General features: G+C 36.9%; 3 protein-coding genes and 1 pseudogene across 7 annotated transcripts; 1 reads left to right on the top strand and 3 right to left on the bottom strand.

Annotated features, from left to right (window-relative positions):
• The first annotated feature begins 800 nt into the window (after positions 1 to 800).
• On the top strand, positions 801 to 7,465 carry LOC145613266 (uncharacterized). Its single transcript, XM_081668338.1, has 5 exons — positions 801 to 978; positions 1,712 to 2,911; positions 3,016 to 3,244; positions 5,535 to 5,617; positions 7,130 to 7,465. Exons 2-5 carry the CDS (start codon positions 1,820 to 1,822, stop codon positions 7,214 to 7,216), a joined length of 1,491 nt encoding a protein of 496 aa, XP_081524464.1. The 5' UTR covers positions 801 to 978; positions 1,712 to 1,819; the 3' UTR covers positions 7,217 to 7,465.
• Positions 4,120 to 8,702, bottom strand: LOC145613267 (NAD(P)H-quinone oxidoreductase subunit M, chloroplastic-like). The gene is made up of 3 exons (XM_081668339.1): positions 8,214 to 8,702; positions 7,459 to 7,668; positions 4,120 to 4,318 (listed from the first exon to the last, which is right to left on the bottom strand). The coding sequence occupies exons 1-2, from the start codon at positions 8,664 to 8,666 to the stop codon at positions 7,492 to 7,494; spliced, it is 630 nt and encodes a 209-aa protein (XP_081524465.1). The 5' UTR covers positions 8,667 to 8,702; the 3' UTR covers positions 4,120 to 4,318; positions 7,459 to 7,491.
• Positions 8,703 to 9,864: 1,162 nt separating this feature from the next.
• LOC145615547 (uncharacterized) lies at positions 9,865 to 19,023 on the bottom strand. 4 transcript variants are annotated; one of them, XM_081670620.1, is made up of 10 exons: positions 14,480 to 19,023; positions 14,138 to 14,267; positions 13,850 to 14,000; positions 13,655 to 13,727; positions 13,398 to 13,472; positions 12,298 to 12,388; positions 11,927 to 12,197; positions 11,809 to 11,851; positions 11,635 to 11,738; positions 9,865 to 10,597 (listed from the first exon to the last, which is right to left on the bottom strand). In XM_081670620.1, the coding sequence occupies exons 1-10, from the start codon at positions 18,960 to 18,962 to the stop codon at positions 10,187 to 10,189; spliced, it is 5,832 nt and encodes a 1,943-aa protein (XP_081526746.1). In that variant the 5' UTR covers positions 18,963 to 19,023; the 3' UTR covers positions 9,865 to 10,186. The 4 variants fall into 4 exon arrangements, with proteins under 4 accessions (XP_081526746.1, XP_081526745.1, XP_081526747.1 ...); XM_081670619.1 differs by having other exon boundaries at positions 11,809 to 12,197; positions 14,480 to 15,160; positions 15,191 to 19,023; XM_081670621.1 differs by having other exon boundaries at positions 11,809 to 12,197; positions 14,480 to 15,866; positions 17,028 to 19,023.
• A 1,850-nt stretch (positions 19,024 to 20,873) lies between these two features.
• LOC145614102 (protein kinase STUNTED-like) lies at positions 20,874 to 26,013 on the bottom strand (annotated as a pseudogene). Its single transcript, XR_014107053.1, has 10 exons — positions 25,813 to 26,013; positions 25,014 to 25,111; positions 24,491 to 24,749; positions 23,410 to 24,135; positions 23,065 to 23,313; positions 22,805 to 22,968; positions 22,588 to 22,664; positions 22,263 to 22,410; positions 22,023 to 22,172; positions 20,874 to 21,532 (listed from the first exon to the last, which is right to left on the bottom strand). The product of XR_014107053.1 is annotated as a protein kinase STUNTED-like (transcript).
• Positions 26,014 to 26,900: the final 887 nt, after the last annotated feature.

Genomic DNA, 26,900 nt, shown 5'->3' with positions numbered 1-26,900 from the left:
AAAAAAAGAAATCCCTCACCCACCCACTATTCCTACGATCCTACCCCCAACTGCCCCCTACCCACCCACTGCCCCGACCCGTACCCAACCGTTTTTCTACCTAAACACCCACGCGGCCACGCCACCCAACTCCTCCTTGCCCACCACCACCACCACCACCATAAACCCCCAAAAACATCATAAAATCCACGAAATTTTAATTAAAAAATTAGTAAATACTAACATACCCTTAGCCTTTTTTCATTTCTTATGGCTTTAATGGTCAAATTCGACCATTAAAACTCCATATCTGGAGTTTATACGGTCGAATTTTACCAAAAAAAACGCAACTCCGATCAAGTAGCGCAACAATCAAGCTACTATCTCCATAAGCATAGTAGAAATTAAAGATTGAGAGAGAAAGAAAGAGCAAAACAAAGAGAGAGGAGAGAGAAAATGGGAGGAGAAGGGGAATGAAGAGAGACGTGAGAGGGATATGCATGGTAATTAATTTGGGGATTTTTTTTTTGTCAAAAAAGGTAATAAAGGGACTATCTTTTTTTTTTTGTCATTAATTAAGTAGGGGACTCAGTTTTTTTTCCGATGGGTTAAAGTTGGGTTAATTCACCGGAATTCTAACTACAGGTCCCAAAAGGTGAAAAAAAAACTTTGAGGTGCCAAAAGGTGAAAAATTGAAAAAGATAGTCCCTAGTTTTATACTTAACTCACAAAAACTACAATCTCGTGTTGGAGTACTTCGTTAGCTCGTTGTTTATTTTTAGATATATCCCAATAAATACTACTCTACGTAGTATTTACTTGCAACTGTTGCAATTGGACAAAATTAATACGGAGTACTCTTCAATCTTCACTTACTTTTCTCACTTTTGTTTCGGCTTCTCCCGAACTCTCTCCGGCGATACCACTCCCACCGCCGGCAACGCTGCCGATTTCCGATCCTCCTCAATTTCAATGTTAGCTCATTATATCACCTAATTTGTAAGTAGTTGAATTTAATTTGCCTTTTTTTTTTTGTTGTTGTTGTAAATAAAAGATTGTTTGTGAAATTGAAATTTATGCACTTTCTTCTTAATTACATGAATTGGTTATGTACATTGTTGAATTTTATACCAGTTGGGTATTATCAAGGTACAATCTTGCTTATATTTTCTTCATGTTGAGACGTTGAGTTGTGTGAATTTGTATTAAATTTTGCATTTTGCAAGAAATTGAATGATACCCTGTATTTTTTGCGACCCGGAATTTTAGGGTTTGTTTTGATTATGAGTTTTGTGGTCTGTGTTTTTGTGTATATTTATTTTTGTGAATTGTGGTCAATTGCCGGGATTTTTGAATCAATATTGGTTTGTTTTTGAGGATTAAACAGCTTATTTCAGTTTTGGTTCCGTTTTGGTTTGGTTCCGGTTTTTACCCCTTTTCGTTCGGTTTTGTTTTGGATTTGTTGATGTGTTTTATGGTTTGTTTGTGTTTGTGTACATATATGCTTGTGAATTGTGGTCTATTGGTCATTGTGAGGGAAGCTGAATAGCTGTTATTTTCGAGGATATGTAACTGTGTCCTAGAGTCAGTATTAGAAATGACCGGGACGTCGATTGTTTGCTTTGGTATCTTATGTTTTGTTTTGATTTTTATCTTATGTTATATCTATATGTTTATTGTTTGTGTATTATGAAGTATATGCTTGTTATTCATGGTCGATTGGTCATTACAGGGAAAGTGGAACATTGTTGGTTTTCGAGGATTATATAGCTTTGTAATCCTTTGGTATGTAATAGGAGGGTGAAAAATTAAGGGAGGAGAAAGGAGGCAGGATTTAGCCATGGATATGGCTATATTTGAAGGATCAGATCTTTTATTAGACATGGAAACAAACGCTTGTAATAAAAAAAGACGGAGGGGTGAATCCTATGTTACTGCTCAAGAGAATAAAGCTGATGAAGATTACGTTTCATTTTTGGAAGGTTTACAGCAGTTTTGGGAAGAGAAGTTTGTGGAGGATGACGATGTTGATCCAACATATATGGAATTTTTGGGAAATTTGAAGGAATACGGGAAGGCATATATGTGTGGTGTGTCAATAGAAAATGGCGTATTGTCCCCGATCTATTATGAAGATGAATACGAGTCACCTAATCTGACGAAAAGGAAAACTCCACAACCTTGTAGTGGTACTGTAATTCATGAGAAAAGGAACTTACATCAGGATGTCAGTTTAAAATCAACTCGGAAAAATTCCGGTGTAGAGGATAATTCATGTGATGTATTTCCCAGGAGCTTAGATGCGGCTGAAAATCCTAAATGGAAAAAATCTAAAGCTGGGAATGTCTATTCTGATGGATTAAAGAGGAAAACTCGTATATCTCGCAGGGGTGATCGTGCCAGGGAGAACAGGAGATTATACGTTGATCGTGATCAGAGGAGTTTGGATTCCAGGAATGATCATCTTGAAGAGAATAGGAGTTTAGACATGGATAGTGATCAGATCAATTCTGATTCTGAGAATGTCCGTCCTTATGGAAACAAGAGGAAGACTCCACATTCTAGCAAGGGCGATTGTGTTAGAGAGAATAGGAACAACGTGGATAGTGATCAGATACTAGGTCCAAAGTATTCTGGATCTGGGAAGAAGATGTCTATAATAGTTGATGAAACTTATGAAACGTTCTTGAATAGTCTCCACATCACTGAGGACTCTGTGATCTATGAATATGGAGACCAACAGCGAATCTTTTATGAACCCAATGATCAGCAGAAAACTGGTGTTAGAATTAAGAAAGATACAAGGCCACCATCATCAACTCGTAAACCTACAACACCAATTCCAGGACCACAAACTCCACCTTCTAGAGCAAAAATTACATCACAAAAGAAATCAACTCCAACAGATAGCCTTAATACACTGAGCACGTCTGTAAGTGTTCTTTTAGCAATATTCCATTTCTTCTAAATAGTGCATTTTTCCCCCACCTCTGACATTCACACTAACTTGTCTATTATCCTGATGCTTTCCCATAGAACGAGACGCGCAAAAAGGGGAAGATAAAACAAGTAAATTCTTCTGTGTACTGGGAGAAAGAGAAAGAGTTACATGATTACCTAAGAAATCCCTATGAGAGAAAGGAGTTTAAGGAGCTTTGGGCGGAATTTAATGATAAAAAGCCTGTGTTAAATTATAGGGACTCCCGTAGCGGTGGATCTTACAGGCCGGGACATATGGGCAAATCTTTGCTTGAAAAACTTCCAGGTAAGTTTGTTCTTGGTGGTTGATTAGAGTGCTTCTTTTCTGTCTTCTCTTTCATCACTGCAGCTTAAGAAAGCTGGGAAACTACTTAATTAAAATTTTAAACTACTTGGTCCAATGAGTTAGTTATTACATGAGATCACTTAAGTGAAAGGTTTTTTCTGAATGATTTGCCTAGCTGTTATAAATGATGTACATTTATTTGTTTCACTTAATATCACAATTTTCTGTTTTTGAAATATTGACCTACCTGTAACTCTGTCAATAAGAATTAAGTATGAGACACTTAAAGTGGTAAAGAAAACGGATAAATTGGTAATACTTTCCAAGACGGCACTGGCATATGTGGCTCTTACTCATAAGAAAATATCATACTTCTTTCTCTTTCTTTTTTCGAATGCCTGTATTGTGATGCTAATATGCTATTAATGCTGTTACTTGCATGTCCTTCCTTTTCTGTGGTGCAAAAGATTAATTTTTTCAGTAAAAGTTGAGCTATGTGTAATTTTAGACAAACAATTCATATATCTGTTGATGTCAACTAAAAAATTTCTCCATACTATATTATGGTATTTGATGTCATTTTGAATGTAAGAGTGCTATTTGCTATGTTACTCGGACTCGGGTACCCATGTCCGACACGGGTACGTGTCCAAGTGTCTGACTCGGCTATTTTGTGAAAAAATTCTATGATTTTCAACTAAAATGAAGAGTCCATGTGTCATACCCATGTCCGAGGGTCGAGGGTCCGACACGGGTACTTGAGGTAAAATGAAGAGTCCGAGTAACATAGGCTATGTGTTCTTCCTTTTGCTACCTTGACAAAGCTTTTATTTGGCTTTGCCGATGAAACAATAATATAACCATGAATAGTGTAATTTGTGGAATAACCTTTTAATCCATGAGGACCATGACTATATATATATGTGGCTTGTATCAATAAGTAATTAAGTACAAAACATAAGCTGTTTCTTTTGTTGCTTCTAAGTTTCCTACTTTATTAACAATATGCATAAGGGTTCAAATCAACTGAATTTCTGAAGTCTCTTGACTTCTGGTGCACATTCAACATCCTATCTGCAAAATAGTCAAATTAGTGTGTTAAATCATTTTAGAAATATAATCTATGCTCGACAAAATTAGGATCCATGACAAAATCTTTTTTTAAATCTTTTCCATCACCATACCACATTAGTACGAAGACAACAAATGAACAAACTCATTTCTGTGCGATGTTTACGATTGGCATAATTTTTAAAGGATGATAAGTTTGTATTGCTGGTTTTTTTTTTTTAAAAAAAAAAAATATTTGCTTAGATCGTTTCATATTTTTTGCAAACGATTTGACATAAAGTGTGAGTGGAAAGTGTCAAATCGTTGCAAATAATTTGAAACGAAGTAAGTACATCTAAACTTCAAAACTGAATGTATAATAAAGGAAAATAGACTTATGTATGCTAATTTCGTTATCATGTTGCTTTTGTGGCAAAGCTGGTTCCTATGGTTTGAGTAGATAGTTTACTACCTTTGTTATTTATGTTCAACTCACTTTCCACTTACCCCCCCCCCCCCCCCTCTCTCCCTTCTCCTTTGTTCTACTCACCTGTACTTTATTCCATTTTGGCAAACCCCCCTTTGCTGTTGTTTTTCTACCAGTCCTTGAACCCTGGACCTATGGTTTCAAGAATCTTGAAGGTCACCACCAGGTCCAAAGAGGACTAGTTTGGCAAACCCCCTTACTATGCTACCTCATTATATTTTCTCCTTTACATACTCTCTTGCCCTTTTCTTACACCCACACACCCTTTTACTCCATCGCTCCTGCTTTATTTAACTTCCTCTTACACCCAATCACCTTTATCAAGCTTTCTTAATTTACGTAATTACAACAATAATATATATATGATTCCTCTGTTTGTTTTTAGTTGGCACACTTTACAGTGCAAAATTCAACCATTAATATTTATAATTATCGCTAAGCAAAAATTGTTAAAAAAAAGTTGATATTTTGAAATTATAAATCGAGACAAATTTTATAAGACCTCACATGATTAAATGTCTTATTTTGTATAAATCACAAAAGACGGTCAAAGGAGAGTGTGTGAATAGTGCCAAAGTCAAAACGTGTCAAAAAAAAAAAAAAAAAAAAAAACCGATTAGGTGTGTGTGTGTGTGTGTGTGTGTGTGTTTTTTTTTTTTTTTTTGGTCAAACTACATATGTTTTTTCTTGCTTATATTATCCTGCAGATTTTTGTCTGCCATTGCATCAACCATTTGCTTATCTTGATGTCAGATCTGCATCTTGAAATAAAAAAGGCGCTACCCAATCGCCCCAAGGTTTTGAATCTCCTACGAATGTGTAGGTTTTATTTGCAGGTAACAACTCATTTATCTTGTGTTTGTTTTGGTTTTCTTCTCTTCCTCTTTCTTGAAGATTATGTACTAACATAAACTAGTTATGTCACTCACATGAACTAGTTTGAGATTAAATTTATTTAGCCCAGTTCCTGGGATATAAAAGCCCACCAACATAACTTGGCTTCTTCATATGTTAGTAGTTTATTTTGTCAGTATGGAGCATACTTTCAGCTCACACCATACTCAAACCAGTGGCGTAACCAGAACTTTTGTTTTGTGGGGGCCAGTATCATATATGAATTACGTTAATCTATATCTAAATATTTCAAAGTTTCTTAATTATACTTTGTACAAAGTATTATGGAGTAACTTTTTCGATTGACTTAAAATTTTAACAAAAATATACATTATGGAAAAAAAGTTTATAAAGAAAAACTAAAGATTAGCTAATTTTTGCTTACAAAGCTAGCTAATTAAAAAAATGTAGGGGGAAAAAACAAAAAGGCTGCCAAACATGGATTGAACCGGTGATCATTGTGCATAAAAGCTATATATTGAGCAAAATGCCAACTGAGCTACGAAGAAAACTATAACAAAAGAGAACCTTAAATTTGTTTTATTTGGAATTAAGGGGGTGGCCATGGCCTACCCTAGCCGCCGCCCCCCCTAATTCTGCCAGTCAAACAGAAATAGCATGGCCTTGATCCTAAAACAAAACCGTAGAGCCATATTGGTTGTAGATTAGTAGACATAATTGGAAATGGAAAATCTCTCTTTGTTGATGAATTTAGATTATCATCCTGTTCTTCCTGTGTGAAATTTCTGGTCAATTTGTAAGAGATAAACTGTGTATGTTAGGGGTCAAGCTGAGTCATTCAGTCTATTTTACTCCAGACTTAAGGCCTAATCTCAGTGTTCATCATACATCATAACCACTGGGTTTTTGTATAACCTCTTTTGACTATTTTGCTTATCAATGAATAAGATCTTACTGAAATGTAATGATAACTCCATCTGTGAAGTAAGTAAAATCTTTGTCAATTAGTTGTCTTTTGAAAATAAAGGGTATAATCTTTTGGAAAGCATTATCTGCTTCTATCAATGCTCTTGTGACTGCTTCCACCAATGATGTTTTATTTACCTTAATTAGGGGAAGGAAGTAGCTTGAAGAAAGAAAATCTCTGTACTAAAATGAAAAAATATGGAATTAGGAAGTTAATATTAGATAGTTTAAGCTAGAAAACAGCCTAAATTGATTGAAAATTTACAATTCTGATCTTCATAAATTATGGCAAGCTGCGCTAGACATTTACAGATGCACGGTCTCATTCCAGTGAAAAACATGCTGCCTAGGAGCATTTTAGCTTGAAGATATTTGTGCCTTTGTGGCAATATATGTAAATATTGAGAGGAAGTTGCTTTTTGACAATGCCTACGTTTTTTTTTTCTATTTAGTTGCAGAACAATATTGTTTTAATGATTGTTTTTTTCTAGTCTTCTGACAATATTAGCTTTTAATTTTGGCACCAGAAAGTCCCTTCAATTCCCAGCGGAGTTTGTGAGCCTTGGAAGGATGGCCCGACATTAAGAAAATTTTGCCCAGATCGTCCTGAATGACCATAAAATGGTTCCACTTGACTGTGGTTGTGTGGCACGTCATGGTTTATTTTGTAAAAAGTCTCGTATCTAATTCTGATTTTTGCTTCAGTGAACCATGCTGATGATGTACACGAATGGTAAGCAAATTGAAGAAATATGTTGTATATTAGTGATCATCTGGCTCATTGAAGATCCCTTTTTGTATTACAGTAAACAAGTTTCAATGTGTAGTAATAATATGGTTATATCTTATTGCATACCTGTTTCTGGTTTCCATCATCTGATTCTTGATATTACTCTACATCTGGTAGCTCATTGCTGTTGAACTTCATTCGTGGTTTTCCCATGCTGAAGTTCAATACTCTTGAATTCATGTTGTATTTTATCTCACCGTCATAGAGCATCTTTCTGATGTAATGCTCTATGTCTGATCCAATGAGGCGAAGTGTGTATTCTGTCAGAGGTGCACCCTGGTTTCCAATCAAAGATTATACTGTCAGAACTTCAGCAGATAGCAGTATTACTGACTCAAAAATATTGGACATTATGTAATTTTTTGGCACTGCATGTGTATATAGTTTTCTTCTACTGATTCAGACCTCTGTTAACAAAGTGGACCTAAAGTTTCATATTTCTGACTCCGTCAGCCACTCCCTGTGAGCTCTTCAGTAGAAAAATCTTACTCCCCCGTAGTTTCTTTCTCAATTTCAGAAGAGGGTTACGTCTGAGACATTTTTTAGAGGTTAGGATACAAATTTATCCATCACTATTTGATATATACAGGGGTGTTTAGCTAATGGCTTTGTGTTGGCTTTATAATATGGCATGATCTGGTCGAATATTGACTTAGCGAGTATCTTTTCATTATGTACAATAAAACTGGCTGTGATTAGAATCTACATTTCAGAATTAAAGCTGTTAGGATGGATGTGGAAACACTTGAATTTTCTAACTACTTGATTACACTAATATGATTGTAATTAGCCCGTTCGGCTGAGGAAATTAGAGACAATACCTCATAATGATCGACGAGCTCTTGGAAGTAGTTGTACACCTTGTTGCAGCTGTCATCAGTCCACAAGAATTCATCAGTTGGATCAAGAATAAGGGTGAGTTTATCCATCTGCGTCTGATCCATCGCGCAGGTTTCAGGGTCAATGTATGCAGCATAGATCCTAACATGCCTGGTCACACTGCTGAGCCACTGCCCTCCATATTCTCTTGCCAAGTTTCTGTTCTTGACATTCACTTGGGGTTCAATTGGTGTCGGTATCTTCTGCTGTTGCTTCATTCCCTCTTGCTCTTCATTTCCATTTTCTGCCTTCAATTGCTCTGTTTCTTGAACTTCAGCTTGCTGTTGAGCTGAAATGCGGAAGCTGAGCCTCTTTGGCAGGGCTCGTTTGCTTCGGATGTTCGAAGAAAAGGTAGGGAGTTTTATTGAAGGTATGTATGATGAAGCAGCTGCCATAGTCAAATATGTTGCTCTGGTAATTGTTCTGAGGCATTGCTTATTTTAAAACCAATGCATTTGAGTCCTCTATTTTTTTGTGGATAAGATGTAAGTTGTGTTGTTTTCATTTGAGGGGAAGGGGTTGAGAATTTGAGATTAGATGAGAACGCTACAAATTACAATATGACATTCCGTAAAGTTTTTTTTTTTTTTTTTTTTTTTTTTTTTTTTTTTTTTTTTTTTGACAATTAATGAAGTGAATAAAGAGCATTTTGAGTGGAGCAAAATACTCCAATGAATTAGAAAAAGCCTGGGAGTGAGGGATAACTCAAGTGGTTTAAGCTCCCCAACCGGTTCCAAGTGGTCTTCCATTATGTAAAAACTACTCACTCATTTTCTACAAAGGTTGTTAAATAAAGGTGTGTGTGTTTTTTTATACTCATTGATTGAAAAATGATTATTGATTATTAAATCGTTAAATGAGGAAAAAATAATTGTGCATCTTACAACCGAATGTATACAAAAAATTTCACAATTTTTAATGATATTCTCATTTGCATTTTACGTGATTTTCAATGTACATGACTATTAATATCTTGAGCGTGACGAAATATTATATATTGATATTATAAAAGTAAAAACTGAACCAATTGTAATAGACATTTATGAAGAAAAACACAAGTCTGCGGATGAGATTATAATATTATACTTCCTCCGTTTTTTTTTAGTTAACACGTTTCTTTAGTCACGTTTGCCAATGCACTTATTCAATCATTAATATCTTTAATTATCGACAAACAAAAATTATGAAAAGTTGATATTTTGAAAGTATATAACGTGATGATTCTAACAAGATTTCACATGACTATATTTTTCATTACGTATACAGTACAAAACACGGTCAAAGGGACGTGTGTGAATAGTCCTAAAGTCAAAACGTGTCAATTAAATAATGGAGGTAGTATACTATATGGAGAATAACTTTGCTTGTCAAGTTACATTAAAAATTCATTCCTATTACCCCTTTGTATAATCATCTACCAAATGGGTCATAACTCATAAAGGTAATGAACTAGCCCTTGATGTCCGTCTAAACAGCGTCAAGGATTCAAGGCTTTTATTTAACAGTGTTTAATGTGGAAGAGAATTGCCTTGATGTGTTCAATGATACTCCTGCCTTTTAGCAACACAAATTCAAACCAAACTCAACAGGAAGTTCTCAAATTGTTGGAATTTTTTTCCCTTCGTGAATCTCATTAATTCATTAATCATTACATAAAGTACAAATATTATAGTATAATCTCTACAACTTTACAAGGCGGTATATTGCCACATACAAAAAGGGAAGGAAAAAAAAAAGTATACTACAAATCCCTCCTGTCCCGATAAACACCCCAAGAAAAAAGGAAAAGATGAGGAAATGCAAATAAACAAGACATTTACAGATGACTGCATCTCCATGATATTCCTTGTCTTCCCATGACTGCAGTAGTGGCATGTTTAAGGACTAATAATAAAACCTAGGATTTACCTAAAGCCTACCTACCCAGTAAGCGAAGAGGCTTTATCAGTTCGTCAAAATCATCCAGCTGAGAATTCTGAGGGCCGTCATCAGATAAGAAGGCATGTTCACTTGTCGGCCCATCCTCTTGTGCTTCATCATCACTTACATCAAGGCTGACAAAGTCACCCAAGTCTCCTTGAAAGGAAACACTACTGACTTTGTTGGATTCAGCATGATTCTTAAGCGTAATGGGTTTCGTCTCAGGATCTACAACCACTGAGAGACCAGAACCAAAATAACGTCCCTTAGCATTCTTCTGATCCCTCTGACCTTTCCGTTTTTTAGTCTTTCCTTTCTTTGGATGGTAAAGTTTGCATTTTGATCCTTGAGGACAGCTACCGGAGGCTTCAAATTCGGGGCAGATGTAACTGTGCTTCTTCCGGCACTGCAAGTGTGTAGACAGAGATTTTTTCTACTTGTTTCTATCAGGTAAGTCGACAGGTGACACTCACAAGCAAACAGAGAAGTTTGGTTGAAGAAACCAATAAATGAAAACATAATAGTCAATTTGAAATCCCAAAACACAACTCGAGATACCCTTCTGATAACTGTGTCACAGGACTTGATTTATCCATGCCATGAAAATATAATCATGATGCTAATATAGACTCCTGCTATGATAGACCTAGAACAAGCTGGACAAGAAAATCTAATAATATCTGGACAAAAGCATGACAAACAATGGCACATCCACCATTGCAAAGTCGATACAGAATCCAGAACCCATATATGTGAAGATGTATGCACTACCTCCAACTAATTTAGTATCCTAAGATTAGTAAGATAGAGCCAGTAAGGAAATGACAGGCAGGGGAGGAAGATAAACCTTCTGTACAAAGGTAATAGCATTGAGATAAAATACATACATATATATATATATATATATATATATATATATATATATATATATATATATGTATGCTACTTTACTGTGCCTCTATTTTCTTTTATGTTCTTAATATAATTTTCAAGTAAATGTTGTTTAATCAAATAAATATTAATCATACTTTCAAAACACAAAAACTACACAAGCAGTAGAGTTTGCAATGCCAAGGAATTTTCCTTCTAATCTAGTTTTGGAAATAATGAGGCATTTAATAATTGAAAGACATGAATGAAGGGGGCAAAAAAGAAACTACTTTGCAGAAAGAGGATAACAATGACATCATATTTTACCCCCCTTGTCCATTTTGACACTTTTAACTCGTAAACTTTAACCAACATGGGAATGGCAAAAGTCAAATTAATGTGCAGCGGCTAACTAAAGAAAATTATTTTAGACAACTAAAAAAAGGAAAGGTGGACAAATGCATTAGGACAGAGAAAATGCAAATGGCTAATGACTTCTCCTTTCTTTAATAAAAATGGCTAATGACTTGAAAAACAAAAAAAATTAAATATATTGATGTTAGCAATTAATACCTCATTCCCTTCAGCACAATAGCCCCTGAGGAAGCTCTCACATATAGAGGCTTTTGGATTCACATTGACATGACGATAAGGACACTTCTCATTGGAGCATAAGCCTGCATGAGAAGGCAGTCAACATTTATGCTCGTTGTGATACTAATCAAATGCATAAAGATAGAAAACCACCTTGCAGGAAAAATGAACAATCGGGCATTCTTTCAGGAATAACCTGCATCACAGATATAGAATTAAGCAACAATGGTCCAAACACAATCATCCAGACAGAGGGCATAGCATGATAGACCTTATGAGTCAATTTGCAATCTGGATCAGCACATAAACCCTTCAAAAATTTGGTGCAGACTGCAATTTTTGATGGATCATGTATAAATGAACATTTTCCTTCACCCTTGTTGCATTTACCAAATCTAGTGAAAAACTGGCAGAATTTACGTTTTTTGGCTAATCGCATCCTAGCAGTGTGCAAACTCCATCGAACTTTTTCACTAGCCAAAATTCGAGTGCGCCTCTTTGGGTCTCTGACAAGTTGGTTGCCATTGCCAATCCGAACATACCTACCAAATAGGAAGATATTTATCCAAAACCAGAGCGAAAGAGTGAGTTTTATTCCAAAAACAACATTCCTGCAAACAGTTGCAAGTAGTATTGACATACTCATCACTTCCAATTATTAGCCTCTTTGGCACATAAGTTTTTCTGACATCCTTTTCTGTCTTTGAAGCAGTAAAGTCTGATGCTTCCTCATCTATTCAACAATTTATGGTTAGTTTAAATACTATTGAATATCAATCATAAATAGCAGATGAATTCTTAAAAGAAGATTGAGGGAATCAACAGGAAAATCTGAAAGGCAAATAAGTACCATGTGGATCACAGTTCCAAGCAGCTATTTAAAGGAGCATTAACATTTAGCAACACAAGGCCACCCATTATTTTAGTTAAACTTATACATAGAGCATTAAGATAAAGATATCCTTTAGCAACAGTAAAATTTGATATCTATATTGAGCGAACTCACAAGTCACATCCTTTAGCAGAAGAAATATTGAATGCCTACAACTGCAACTAAACGGGGGGAGCCAACAATTGACTCACTACCACAAAATTTAAATAATCAGAGCTTAGTAAAACTGCACTTTGACACACTCAAAAGCTGTCCATGACCATCCTCACACAAGATTAAAAACAACTCTAACCATGGTCTTCTATGGCCGCATATTGTGATTCTTTAGCTGTATCCTCTATCAGGACCTAACTGTTTATGCTAGCTAATTTTCTAGTGGAATGACAGCAGAAACCATCTAGCACATCCCAAGATTCCCAATAGGCAACAACTACACAAACTGCATTCTAAAATACAAAGAACTGAATAGATGCACAATGTTCGTATAGCACTTGGTGACTATGAAAGCAAGTTGCTAGGAAGAAGCATAAATCAGCTGTTGATCCTCTGCATCATACAAACCCCTTCCAAACACAAGGATGCACGTGCGCTATACTTGGATATAAATATATTGATCAACTACTATTAATGACAGCATGAGAATCAACTTCTAACTCCTGACTTTGACATAGCTATGAATAGGCTACCGACTACCCCATTGATATACCTCTCGCTGAATAAGTTTTAAGAGTCTATATTGTAATTGAATCAAAACCAAAATGTCAAGCCATTATAATTTCTTTTTGGCTCTAGATCATATGATGAAGGAAATTAAGGAAGCAAAAGAACAAGGGCAAAGTAAACTAGAAACCTGAAATCCTTTGAAGTGTCCTCCTTGAAGAATCCATACGGTATCGAAAAACGCCAATACGAAATATTCGTTCTCCTGTTCATCACAAATATTTATAACCAGATCAACTAGAGTGGTAAAGGTTGCAACAAGACCATACCAAAATACACAATACTTAACCAGGGGTATAGGGGAAGCCCACACTACAAATTAGTTATTTATGTCTCAAAATAGATTACAGAATATTTTATGACCTAAGAATTTTGTAATCAACCTACCTGCTTTAGAACTAGTTTGTAAGGATCCAGATTTTTGTACAGAAGTCATTGCAGCAACTGCCTTAGCAGCTTCCTGTGATGGTTAATAAGCAAACTAGTAAGACAAAGCGGAGTATAATACCCAGTTACACACAAAAGAGCCATAGGAAAACAAATCATTTGTAATCATCACATTGAAATAATGATTTGACTAACCTCTCCAACCTTCTTTGAACGCTTTTCCATGGACTTCGACCATTTTAAACTAGTTCCAGGAAGACTTATGACCTTTGATCTTCTTAAAGAAAAACCACGACTTGACCTTACATACACAGCACCCCTCTTTTTTGAAGAAAGCAGTTTTCGACTAAAAATCAACCACATAATTTCAGTCAGACAAATGCATCCACAAGCAAAAGCATTGAAATAAAATCTAATTGATATAGCATATGCTTTCAGCAAATAGGAGCACTATAAGAGCTGGCTGAGTTCTGCCAGACAAACCTCCAATAAGTAGCTCTTTTCCAAGGTAATAAGTGGGACAGCAGTCTCCTCGATCTCATTGAATCAACACCTTTACCACAGGACTTGGATTCACCCAACTTCCAAACAAGCGAAAATTTTGTAGATTTAACTGCATATAATAGAAAATTTAGTATGGACTCTTTTCCAGGTAGTAGATTATAATATGACAATGAAAAAAATTATACACAAACAGAAGCAAAAGCCAGATGGAAAATTCCAACCAATTATTTAAAAATATTACAAACATAAACTGCTATGTAGTAATCCAATATTCAGTTAACGAACTAAAGTAGTCAAATGGGAAGGCGAGTAATAAGATACCTTTATTTGATAGTCTTTTGGTAAAACTTCTGCCAGAGGAAGCATGAAAAGCCCTTTGAGAAAGTGACATGGGATTATCTTTATTTACCACAGCCAATTGCTGAATATTGCCATCAGAGGAAGCTCTTATGAGTTGGTTTTTTCTTCTCTTGAAGTAATTGACATCGGAAGATGTAGCTGCGCCCTTGTCAGAGTTAAGCAAAGATGATTGTGAGGACTTTAAAGCAGCAATCAATTGATTTAATTTGTGCTTAACGTATACCATCTTCTCTGATTTCGATCCAAGCAAATCTCCATCACTCAAAATAACAGGATCCTCCAAATTTCTGTTCACAGCAGTTTCAGGATCCATAAAGGAATTCAATGCAATATCAGGAGATTTAAGTGCCTCTTCATTGTCAGTTCCTACAGGGTGATCCACATGTAAGGAAGATGTGCATTGTCCAGAGTATACAGCATCATTATCTGATGTCTTACTACTGCAGGGTAATGGAGGCGTCTTTGGCATTTCAATGGGGGCATTTCGCCCTCCTTTCACAAGTCCATCAGGTAACCCAGTAGACTCAATCATCACAGAGCCCACAATCTTCCTGATCTTGTCTGTCTTATTTGGCCTTGGCCGATCGATGGATGCACCAACAGCAAGAGAGCCTGAAGTGGATGCACCAACAGCAAGAGAGCCTGAAGTGGATTCACCAACAGCAAGAGAACCTGAAGTGGATGCACCAACAGCAAGAGAACCTGAAGTGGATGCACCAGAAACGGGATTTCTTACAAGACTGTTTCCTTTTCGTACGTAAGAAGTGTCCTGTACCTTCACGGCTTTACTAGACAGTGCCCTGTGTGGTGGAGGAATTCCCACTGATGGCTTTTTCGCAGGTATGTTAGCTGTTAAGTTACTTGTTCGATGCCATGTACGAGGTTTTACTGGAAAAGTCTGTGATTTAGAGGGTTTAATCACGGCTGAAAGATGGCTGGTGGAAGGACTTGCTTCAGAACGGGTTAGCACATTCTTCCTCTGTCTGATCATGTGATTTGAGCTGGATGTTGTAGTCTTTCCCTGTTTTGATGACATCAATACACCTTTCTGAGCAAATGGCTGAACACCTGATGTTGCTGATATACCTGGCTTCGAGCTTTTCTTATGACTTTCAGGAAGCAGATTGGCCTGGGAGGTAATTGAGCTCTGTTTTGCAAAAGGTTTACTTGATTTTTTGTCATCCTTACACAGCTTCTCACCTGAGGTCACATGAATCACTGAACTGGCAATTGATGTATCCAAGGATGAAGGAAGAAGAGAGCAAGCCTCAGTTAGGCCCGAATTGTATGGTGTATCCAACATATCAAAGTTAGCAGTAACTCCACCATGAGTAGATTCAGCATGTGACTGCAAACAACCAGACAAAAAGGACAGATTAGAATTTAGAGCAATAGCACCATCACAATCCATATTCATTGCCAGAGATCCTTGCTCTGCATCCCTGGTATGATCAGCTGGCAAGCACTGCATATTACTCTTTCTCTCATTTGTTGCCAACGTATTGAGCCCATTTCCATCATCGGCTCCAGCAGTCATCAAAATCTCATCTACCTTCTGATGACACCCGGATTCAGGCAAATTAGACTGCTCTACATCTGGTGGGGTACTCTCTGTGAGAGATAAACATGAATCTGTGCACAGGAAGTCAGAGATTGAATTGTCAGCTAAGCTACATGTTTCTACACACAAATTGCTGGCTGCTCTATCAACTGCACCTTTCCCAGTAATTACGGACTTTTGTAGTTCAAATCTCTCTGAAAATTGTGGTGAATGATTGGCGGAGGGCTCATCAGCTACTGGTGTCAACGATTTCCCAGACACAGGTAAATCAGAACTCTCAAACTCTGGTGCACCAGAGAAAACAGATTCTAATGGATATACTTTTCTTTTCTTACCAAAACTAGAAGAATGCTCAATTAGATCTAAATCAGGTATACCCTTTAAACAACTTCCAGCAATTTCATTTCCAAGTGAAATATCTGATTCGACACATGATGACCCTGAAACAGCAGAGCTATGTTTCTCTACAGGAAGGGTTGCATTCTCAATAGGAAAGCTTAAGCTCACAACCAATTGACGCGATTCAGATATTCTCGAATCTAAAGAGTCCGTCTCAGTTTTGGATTTTCTCTTTCTGTTGAGTTGAGACCTATCCTTTTTAACAGGAACAGCCAATACACCACCTGCATCAACACAAGTCTTTGAATTGTCTTCTTTTCCTAATGTGGTATCATCATTGACTAACATGGTCTCTGAACCTTGACATTGTTGCTCCTGAATGTCATTTGTATCCCTGACATCAGGAGCACTGTTTTTTACATGTTCTAAGCTAATGCTAACATCATCATCGTAACTTAGGGAGGTTCTTTTGTCACTACAGACATCAGTTGAGAAACTTTCCAACTTTTCACAATCCTCAGAATACTTTGATTCTGACTCATAATTTCTATCAGAATACAAACTCCCTAATGATAGTCCAACAGTAGTATTTTCAGGTGAAGAAAATACCTGATTTTCACAAGACTTAACAGCATCAGTCAATGGGCATGATAAATCCACTATATTTTCATTGTTTGAGACATTAGCTGGAATTGAGATAGAGCTCATGTTTTCTACAAAATCCAATGTATCCACATTTCCACAGCAATTGTCATTACTATCCACATTGTCTCCAACACGAATCGCCAACTCAGAGGAACCATCCTCAGAACCATTATTGACGACCAATACAGGAGCCATATCCTGATCCTTGACACAATCCTTTCCAATATATACGTCCGAACTAAATTTCTCCACAGGTTTTGTCACATACTCATCAGGATTACAGATTTTCTGCTCATCTTGTAACATACCCTCCATGTTTCCATGACCATCAGAAAATCCAGTCCTCAGGGATCCTGGTGAACCAGGAAGATGTTCAGACATTCCAATCTCCCTCATTCTCTTAGAAGAATCAGATGCTTCAGAAACAGGATGGCCTAGAACTTCCCCTTGATCTGAAGCAGCAGAGGATTTACTGACATCAAATTTGCCCATATCCACTAATATGTTCTGAGCTGAATCAATAACATTGCCGCCACAAGAAGACTTTGTCTCTAAATTCTTTACAGAGACATCAGAAGGCATAGAGCCATCAGATGGATGATTGGCTGAACTGTCAACATTTACAAGCCCACTATCTGCCTTTGTGGACACTGATCTAGATAGGCGGGAAAGAGGGCTATTGGCTTTCCTCTTCTTCCTAACAGTAGGCGAAGATACATTATCTAATCCAACTTTCTTATTAACCTTACCCAAAACCTCACCTTTCGAATCTGCCATAGAAGTAATACCTCCAGACATGCTACTAGACCCACCAGAAGACGATTCTGAGCGACTACCGTGTAGCTCTACATTATTTGGATTGCCAAGTCTCTTCATGATAGGAGACACTCTAACCCTATTCTTAATATCTTTCTCTACCCTTTTAGATACAGAAGAATTACCAGTAAGACTCTCTACTTTTGGAAGACTATCACCATCTATTCTAACACCTAAATCAGTCAATGAGTTATTCACATTACATTCTACCCCAGAACAAGAAGGGGCAACCATGATCGGCTTGGCCACTAAAGCATTTGATTTAAAAGACACATCAAGCTCGACATTGTTTCTCACTCTCTCTTCACTCACCCTACAATCTAAAGACTCCGAATTCGACTCTTTTCCTTTGTGTGGACTAGGAGTTCTATTACTGTTATTATTTTTATCAAACCTATTCCTAAAACTACTACTATGTTGCTGCTGTGGTTTCCCTGGTTGTATCCTAAGAAATGCACTCTTCTTCTGCACATTCTTCTTAGGAGTACCGCGATTACTATACTCTTGAACCTCTTCCTTCCTCCCTCTATTACTTCCCTCATCATCAACCTCAACCCCACCAATCCGAAACTTGATGGGAGACCGAGACACTTCCCTCGAACCCCCACCGCCACTCCCCCGCCTCATATTCACATTCTCCTCCAATACAACAGCATCCCTACCACCCCTCATCAATCCCTCATCATTCAACGACCCTCGCCGACATTCACTACTCCCCGAATTCAACTCAATCTCCTTCCTCACCGGCATCATCTCAGGGTAATACTTCTCATGATGCTCAAACTCACGATCACGACCAAAATCCCCTTCCAACCTATCAAAAACCCCCAAAACCCTACGCTCTTCAACCCTATCCCGTTCTCGTTCTCGTTCCCGATCTCGATCCCGCCTCAATTGATAATCAACCCCATCAGAATGATGAACCCTAACACGAGAATCTAAACCCAATTCCTCCCTAAACCTAGGAGGACTCTCAATTTCACGCCTAACCCTATGAACAAATTGAGTAGGAGAACGACAAGCACCAGGAGACATCGGCGAAACCCTAGAACCCGAAATCGGCGAAACCCTTGAAGCCGACATCGGCGGAAGCGGCGGCGGCGGAGGGAGCTGAGATAACCGAAATCGATGCTGATGATCAACATCAACATCATCAATACCATGATGATTATGACTATGATTCTGATGATGATGGTAATGATTAGGTGGGATTACCCGAGTAGGAGATCGAAACCCATCTCGATGTTCGTCTTCTAGAAGACGGCGGTGATGAAGATGAGGGTGTTGATGGGGGTTATGGTGAGGTGGGGAGTTGATGAAATTGAAGGGGGGTTCAATGGGGGAATGATGAGAAGTTTGTGGGGGTGGAGGAGGTTGATGATGAAGGATGCGAGGAGAGAGAGGATGCTGCTGATGATGATGATGGTGGTGGGGTGGAGGAGGAGGAGGAGGAAGGAAGAGATGAGGGTGGTCGTCGGGGAAAGACGGCGGCGGAGGCGGCGGCAGCGGAGGAGGAAGGTGGGGGAGGTAGCGAGGAGAGGAGGATGAGTCGATGAGTTGCTGTTGTTGTTGCCGGTGTTGTTGGTGTTGCTGGTGTTGTTGTCGGTGTTGTTGGTGGTGGTTGTGGCGGTAATGGTGGTGGTTGTTGTGGTGGTTGTTGTGGTGGTTCATGGTGTTGGGGGGAAAAAGAGAGCGGTTGTTTAGAGTAGGGGGTTTGAGAAGTAGAAGACTTGGAGTGGTTGGTAATGGTAATGGTAATGGTAATTGGTAATGTGGTAAGCTATGTTTTTGTTTGGGAGATTGTATTTGACTAAGAAGAGTCTTTGATGATTTTTATTGGTCAACATAAGTGGATTTAGGGATAACATCATTAAGGGTTGATATTAAGCCGTGGGATTAGGGGCTTTGATATACTTGTCGTGTTTTGGAGAGGATTATGCTATAGAAAAGATATCATTGGGTAGGGTTTGTTTATGACACAAGTTAGAGATCCTTCTCATTGACTGAATTCAACTGAGTTAAGCTGAGCTAAACTGAACTGAACTGAAATGAATATTTTATAAGAGAAGGAAATTAGGAGCTGAACTGAACTTAAGTTAACTTAGCTGAACTGAACTGAATTTCAACGTATGAGAACAGACCCTTAATATGAATAAAAGTACAATACGTAGATATGTAAAAAATTTATGGGTTACTTTTATTTAAAAAATATATGTGTAAAAAATAACTAGGGGTTATTTATAATGTGGGTTGCTTGTTTTTGTCTTCTATTTTGGGTATGTTATAAGATGGGTCACTTGAAATTAGGGATTACTTATAATACTTCATATGAGATACTTGAAATTAGGGGCTACTACTTGAAATTAAGGGTTATTTGAAATTAGGCGTTACTCGTAGGGGGTTACTTCTTGAAATTAGGGGTTACATATGACTTAGGTTACTTGAAATTAAGGGTTATTTGAAATTGCACTCAGACTCTGTTATTTTTGTTGAGTTGGCAGTAGTCCACATGGTATGGCCTACTGCACCAAAAAAGTGTTTGTACATAATTTGTGTCTTATTTCAAAACACCAATTGCAAACACCAAATTAGAAACTTCTATATCTTACCTAAACTTTCTTGTTCCTTTAGAACCACCTAAGAGACTCCGTTATTAATGCTCTTACAAGGCCAACGGAGATTTTAAAAGGACTCTTTACATGATTTAGTACACATTATATGGTACTCCATTGAATTAAATCCAACAATATCTAGTCATATAATTTTTTTAATTTGTCAAAAATGTTTTACTTGGAAACTAAGAAGATAATCGCTTATCTAGTTATCTCATTCTTTAACCATCACTAGTTTTGTGTGGTAGGGAAAACAATTGATTAAAAATGTAGTTTAAGATAAAACCATTACTATCATTGAGAGAGAAAAACAAACAAGTCCAGGTTAGCAGTTTGCAATCAATAAGCTCTACCAAATGAAATGATATCAACCATAAGAAAGAATACTATGTCCAATATCAATTTACACAATCAATCTCAACTATGTCATTGTTACTTTTATTAAAGTACAGTACAATATGTTACATATATATGTACAAGATTTGGCCATATATAACAGCACTAACAGGCCTTTGCCAACTACAGTTTCAGCTTCACAGCTACATTTGCACTATCTATCTTACACTTGACAACAGAAAACATACAAAAAGATCCACCAAGGAATGCACCATTTCTCACACTCAGCTGTACTGTAAGTAAACCCGACAACTCCTTTGTTACTACATATACAAGCAAATTAGGCCAAGAACTGGTAGAAATTAATTGTTGAACTCAGAAAAAGGGAAGAAAAGGATTTCATATACAGAAAAAAATTGTGTTGTCATGTATAGTTAGGATCTCCCAAGAAAAATCCGAGTCTCAGTCAAGGCTTGATGAGCGGCTCCACCTGCCTCGGAGGTACTCTTCAAGTGAAATGTGTTGCTCCAAGCTGCTCACAGAGAGAGAATCATCCTCAACATCAAGCAATGCTAGACTAAGGTGTGACTGGAGATCAATCTGTGTAAGACCATCCTCATCCAGTCTGTCCATGTTGTCTAAAGCATTGACTTGTAACCTTGCCCATTTTATAGTATCGGGGTCTCCTTGCAAGAGCTTCACTATCTGTCTCAACCAAAAGAATAGCAAATTAGAAAGAATGAATACAATCGTAAAAAAACAAAAAGGTAAAACATATAAGATACAAGGGAATAAATTTGTGCCAATCTATCTCACCAAAATAGTGATATGCTTCTGTATGACTCTACTAAATGAAGTTTTACAGGAAAATTTACTTCCGAGTGAAAGAAATACAGGTTAAGACCTTATTTTACCATAACTATATTCAAGGGGAAATCGGCATTCACAAAAACAAAAAATATGCAGCTTGTAGATATTTTTCTCTCTTAGGACGGCAAAGAACAAAGCCTGACCCACAGTCCTACCTCAGGGAACTTCCCAGATCAGTCACATAGTCATGCTCTTTAATTTTTACCAATACAAAAGACAGAGTACATGGAAATATTACTTATGGATATAAAAATGAGAATATAGAGTGCTTTAGTTGTGATCCTTGTAAATACAACTCCTAAACATAAATCAATTTGCAACTTACAACTCTCATGTGAGGCCGAGCTCGAGGTGACCGTCTGATGCAAAGGGTAGCAGCCAAAACCATTTGTTCAATCTGGTCTTGGTTATAATTACTTCCCAAGCAAGGGTCTAGCAACTTGGAAACTTTACCGCCATTTAGAATTGGCTTAGCCTGATGACAATGAACAATCATTATAATGAGATGGAGAATTTCAAAACATAATGCACAATGAAGAGAATCCATACAGGAAGAGTAACCTACCCACATAACTAGGCTCTCTTCACCTTTTGGTAACTCATTGCTTATGGGTTTTCTTCCTGAGAGAAGCTCAAGAAGCACAACCCCAAATGCAAAGACATCAATTTTGTCCGTCACTTTGCCGTACATGAAGTATTCAGGGGCCAAGTAACTGCAACATTAAACAAATTTCAAATTACATACTGACTATTAAATTATTTTTACATGCAGGGCAAGGTGCAATATTATAAAAACATGTATCAAAAAGTTAGAACTCTTAGAAGCATGTACACATGTAGTGATGGTTATAGAAAACAAAGACAAAATTTAGAAGTTTCCGAATACAGACCCAAATGTTCCCGCCACATCCGTACATGTAATATGTGAAGAAGTTGATGCCCACTTAGCAAATCCAAAATCAGAGAGCTGAAGACAGCAGAAGCAATAAGTCCATGAGCATTTAAAAAAAAGAAAAAAAAAAGAAAAGGAAAAAAAAAAGAAAAAAAAAAGAAAAGAAAAAAGTGAGACCACAAAAAACTTGCACATCAAGCTACATAGCTCATTACCTGTGGTTCAAAATCCTTAGACAACAATATATTTGATGACTTCACATCCCTATGAATTATTTGTTGACTGTTATTATTATGAAGATAATAAAGCGCCTCAGCCACACCTAAAGCCACCTTGAACCTCTCATTCCAACCAAATGCAACAGGGTCTTTTTTGTCACCTGCTAATAGTGGATGAACAATTTATTGATATCACATCCAATTATACACAACCTCTAATAACATCATGATTAAGAAATGCTTGATCAGCAAATTACCATGAAGATTCTCTTCAAGGCTTCCTCTGGATAAAAGATCATAGACCAGTAGAAGGTTACTGTCCTCAAAACAGAACCCAAAGAGGGAGATTATATTCTTATGATGTAAGGAAGTAATTATCTCGATTTCCATCATAAATTCCTGTAACACATCTTCAGAAGGTTTTAAGATTTTCACTGCCAATTCTTTGCCATCAGAAAGAATACCTCGATAGACCCAACTGCTGCCTCCTTTTCCAATCAAATTTTCTGCAAGAAACAAATTAAAAATCATTACACAGTTACACACTATAATGATTTATCTACATAATCATTGAAATGGAAAAATGATGTCAAAAGTCAAACCAGGCATGAAGTTTGATGTTGCTGACTGAAGCTCCTCATACTTGAACAACCTACATGTTGAGGAATACCTCTCATGAAGACCTTCCAATTCTCTAAGTGTACTACTAGAATCTTCATCCAGAGTGCGAGGTAGCTTTTCAGTGCTAAAAGAAACCATAGCATTTTTCTGTACTCCTTGATCACAGGAATCTGCATCATGCTCCTCACGATTTTGTACAATTGAAGATGAGCTTACAGTGGACATATAATGTCTGCTGGGCAATGATGTTGCCCATTGCACAACGGAGATATCCCGTGAAGAAGATGATGCAGAACCTTCTCTTGCAGACAACAATCTACGTCTAAGGAGTGGCCAACCCGGTCTAAGCTCAGGCAATTCTTTTACCAGCAACGAAACTGAGCTAGATGCTGCTTCCAACTTCTGGAATGGAACTAAAGCCTTAGAATTGTCTTCTTGATCATTATCACCAGGCTCATCTGTCATGCTGGTGCAAGGGAGGGAACTATTTGAAGAAAATGAATGAGAACAAATACAACAAGTCTGTGTTGTCACCATTTCTGGACGTAAAGCATCAATTTTGAGCCTGGTTTGCTCCAAATCTGCATCTACACCTTCATCACATCCCACTTTAGGTGAAATATCTGCATCATCATTGTTGAGTATTGAGTTGATAGTTGATGATCGTTGAAGTCCTTCCAAGATACTATTTTGCTGATCATTGGCCCCTGAATAACATGAAAGATTCAGATATATATCTACACATCTAGTAAAACTCACTTAACCCAAAATGATCAACCCACACCCAAGCTGTACCCTAGCCGATGGCCCTTTCTTACCTGAATTGAAAATGACTTGACCCAGCATGAATATTTATAGGATCGAAATTGATTTATTCCTTTGTAAATTACAATTTACAATAGACCCAAATGTGACTAGACCCCATTGACCCGAACCAAATGACTCATTAGCTAAATTACCCCAAACCAAACCCAATCCAAACGACCCTTTTCTACCTCCAAACATATGTCACGACATTCAGAACAACTTGAATATATACTAAGTGGATAAACTGCTTACAACCTTTCGAATCCTTGCGTTTTCCTGCAGCAGATGCAATGGCTTCTCTTTGGAAGACAACTTTCCCATTACGAACAGCAAGAACGGAACAGTCCTTAGGTAATTTCTTGGCACAATACTTGGCCACAGAAGTAGATGAGCGGATAGTGTGGTGTTTAGCAGCAGTACCAACTATAACTTTATCTGCAGCATATGAATTCGCTTCACGGACTATAATTTTACGGACTGATGAACCACGGCAAATCTTCAGCTTAAGATCAACCTACAAACAAACATACCAATTTTGCATCTTAAAATCAGCCCCACAAAATTCTACTTCTGCAAGACTCAGTTTATCTTAGTAGGCTCTGTCTGATATAATATTTTGAAGAAACTAGTTATCAGATTTTCATTTGTTTGGTTTGTAAGGTAATTCTGTTGGGAAATTAAAATACTTCTCGAACTAAAATCCTCCTTAAAATACGACCTTTACTTTGTTTCCTTTTCTGCCAAATTTTGCACAGCCAATCACAGATCAGAAGCTAACCTGTTTCAAGTTGCAAAAACCTTCATATACACCAAGAACAGAATCAAATGCCTTCACCAGTGAAAGAAGCGATGATTTACCATCGTTATCAAAAATTTCTGTGCATAAATAGAAAGCCAATTAATCTTAAAAACCTCTAATATCATAAATTACAAAACAACATTGCATTTACAAAAAATCAACAATTTCCCCAAAAAAAAAAAAAAAAAAAAAAAAAAACAAAAATATTACCAACATTTTAAGGTTAATACGTAGTAAAATATCAGAAATTACAGAGAAAACACCAACATTTAAAATTCACCATTACTGGGTTTCAAAAAAAAAAAAAAGATCACCATTATTACCCATAACATCAAATTCAATGACAAAATCATCCAATTTTTAACTTTTTCTTTTGTTACACATATATCATAAATTTCTGGGTTAACCCCAGAAAAATTCCAAACATTTTTAGAGTAAAAAACTAAAAACAATGAGAATTTTTTGGAGAAACACCCAAATTTGATATCCACCATTGGTGCTCACAACACTCAATAACATAATATCACGCCCATAAAACTCTACCTAAAACCCAGAAAAATTTGCACCATTTTAAGAATACCCAGACAACAAAATCCCTAAAAATGTCAGAGAAAAATACCCAAAACTAAAATCAACCATTGATGCCAACACATTCTAATCCAACATCATAATCACACCCACAAAAATCCACTTAAAACCCAGAAAAATTCACATTAATATAAGAACACCCAAACACCAAAATCACAAAAAACTTCCACAAATTAGTCAAAATGATTACCATTTGGACCAAGAACATGAAGAGCAAGAACAACATCACCAGGTTGAGCAACTTTAACAAGAGACCAAGTAAGCAACTCTCTACTCAAAGCATCCATCTTCACCCCCACAACCACCGTCTGCGCCGCCACCTCGCCGCCGTCATGATCAGTCGGAATCATTTTCCGGCGAGAAATTATTCAATGAAAAAATGTCAAAGTATATTGAGAAATGTTACAATGATGATGTTTTAGTAGCTTGTAAAATTGGGTTAAGTCCATAATATATGATTAACAATCAAATATTTATATAAAATGGAAGATAATGAAGGTGAGTTTGGTTTGGGGTTTAAGGTTTAACCGCCGTCTGGTTGCTTTTCAAGGTCGAATAACAGATTAGAGGACAGAGAAAGAGTAGTGAGCACTAAATATACTTGATTATTCTTACTTTCTGGTTGGATGAAGGCACTTTGCACAATGGGAAGGTGGCTTGGATTTTTCGATCAGCTAATTGTGCCTGTTGCCTAATTTGTGGGGCTTTTTGGTGCTATTTCTTGTATTTATGTTTTTTTTATACGATTTAGAAACATGTCTTTTAGTTTTGTTGATTAAATAATAGTTCGGTGTAGAGGTTAATTATCGAGTCATTAGCAACTTAGGGTCTGTTCTCATACGTTTAAATTCAGTTTAGTTCAGTTCAGTTTCTAATTTCCTTCTCTTATAAAATATTCAGTTCAGTTCAGCTGAGTTCAGTCAATGAGAACAGGCCCTTAATAAGTCTTGAATCTTGAGGGGAAGTATCTAAAATATGAGATCAGATTTGATACATTTATGTTAATGTTATTTTGATATTAGTCAGGTGCTTTGCTGATATACTGATTGTACTTCCATAGTCACACCTCCTAAGATCTAGACTCTGAACTTGGGATTAAGTTTTAATCCAAGCAAAAATAAGGTTGTAACGAAACATGATATGTTAAATTAGACCTTCAGAATTTTAAGTTAATTTAGGCTATTTTAGAGACAGATTTATAAATTTTAAATGCCTTTAAAAATATGAACTAAAAAAGCTTTTGTAACTTAAATATTGAGTTCCAGTCAAAAAAAAAAA

This window comes from Chenopodium album, chromosome 25 (genome assembly GCF_948465745.1).
Source record: "Chenopodium album chromosome 25, dcCheAlbu1.1, whole genome shotgun sequence".
NCBI lineage: Eukaryota > Viridiplantae > Streptophyta > Magnoliopsida > Caryophyllales > Amaranthaceae > Chenopodium > Chenopodium album.
The sequence above is the reverse complement of the archived record's forward strand: the minus strand, read 5'-3'. Positions and strand labels throughout refer to the sequence as shown.

Bases quoted from the DNA above. Each gene is read 5' to 3' on its own strand.
- LOC145615547 (XM_081670618.1), bottom strand. From the start codon at position 18,962: ATGTCGGCTTCAAGGGTTTCGCCGATTTCGGGTTCTAGGGTTTCGCCG. The intron at 14,268-14,479 runs GTATCTTATTAC...TATTATATGCAG, and splicing joins CAAAAGACTATCAAATAAAG to TTAAATCTACAAAATTTTCG. The intron at 14,001-14,137 runs GTTTGTCTGGCA...GTTGATTTTTAG, and splicing joins AAAAGAGCTACTTATTGGAG to TCGAAAACTGCTTTCTTCAA.
- LOC145613266 (XM_081668338.1), top strand. From the start codon at position 1,820: ATGGATATGGCTATATTTGAAGGATCAGATCTTTTATTAGACATGGAA. The intron at 2,912-3,015 runs GTAAGTGTTCTT...GCTTTCCCATAG, and splicing joins TTAATACACTGAGCACGTCT to AACGAGACGCGCAAAAAGGG. The intron at 3,245-5,534 runs GTAAGTTTGTTC...TCTTGATGTCAG, and splicing joins TTTGCTTGAAAAACTTCCAG to ATCTGCATCTTGAAATAAAA.
- LOC145613267 (XM_081668339.1), bottom strand. From the start codon at position 8,666: ATGGCAGCTGCTTCATCATACATACCTTCAATAAAACTCCCTACCTTT. The intron at 7,669-8,213 runs GTATTGTCTCTA...ATTGGAAACCAG, and splicing joins AGCTCGTCGATCATTATGAG to GGTGCACCTCTGACAGAATA.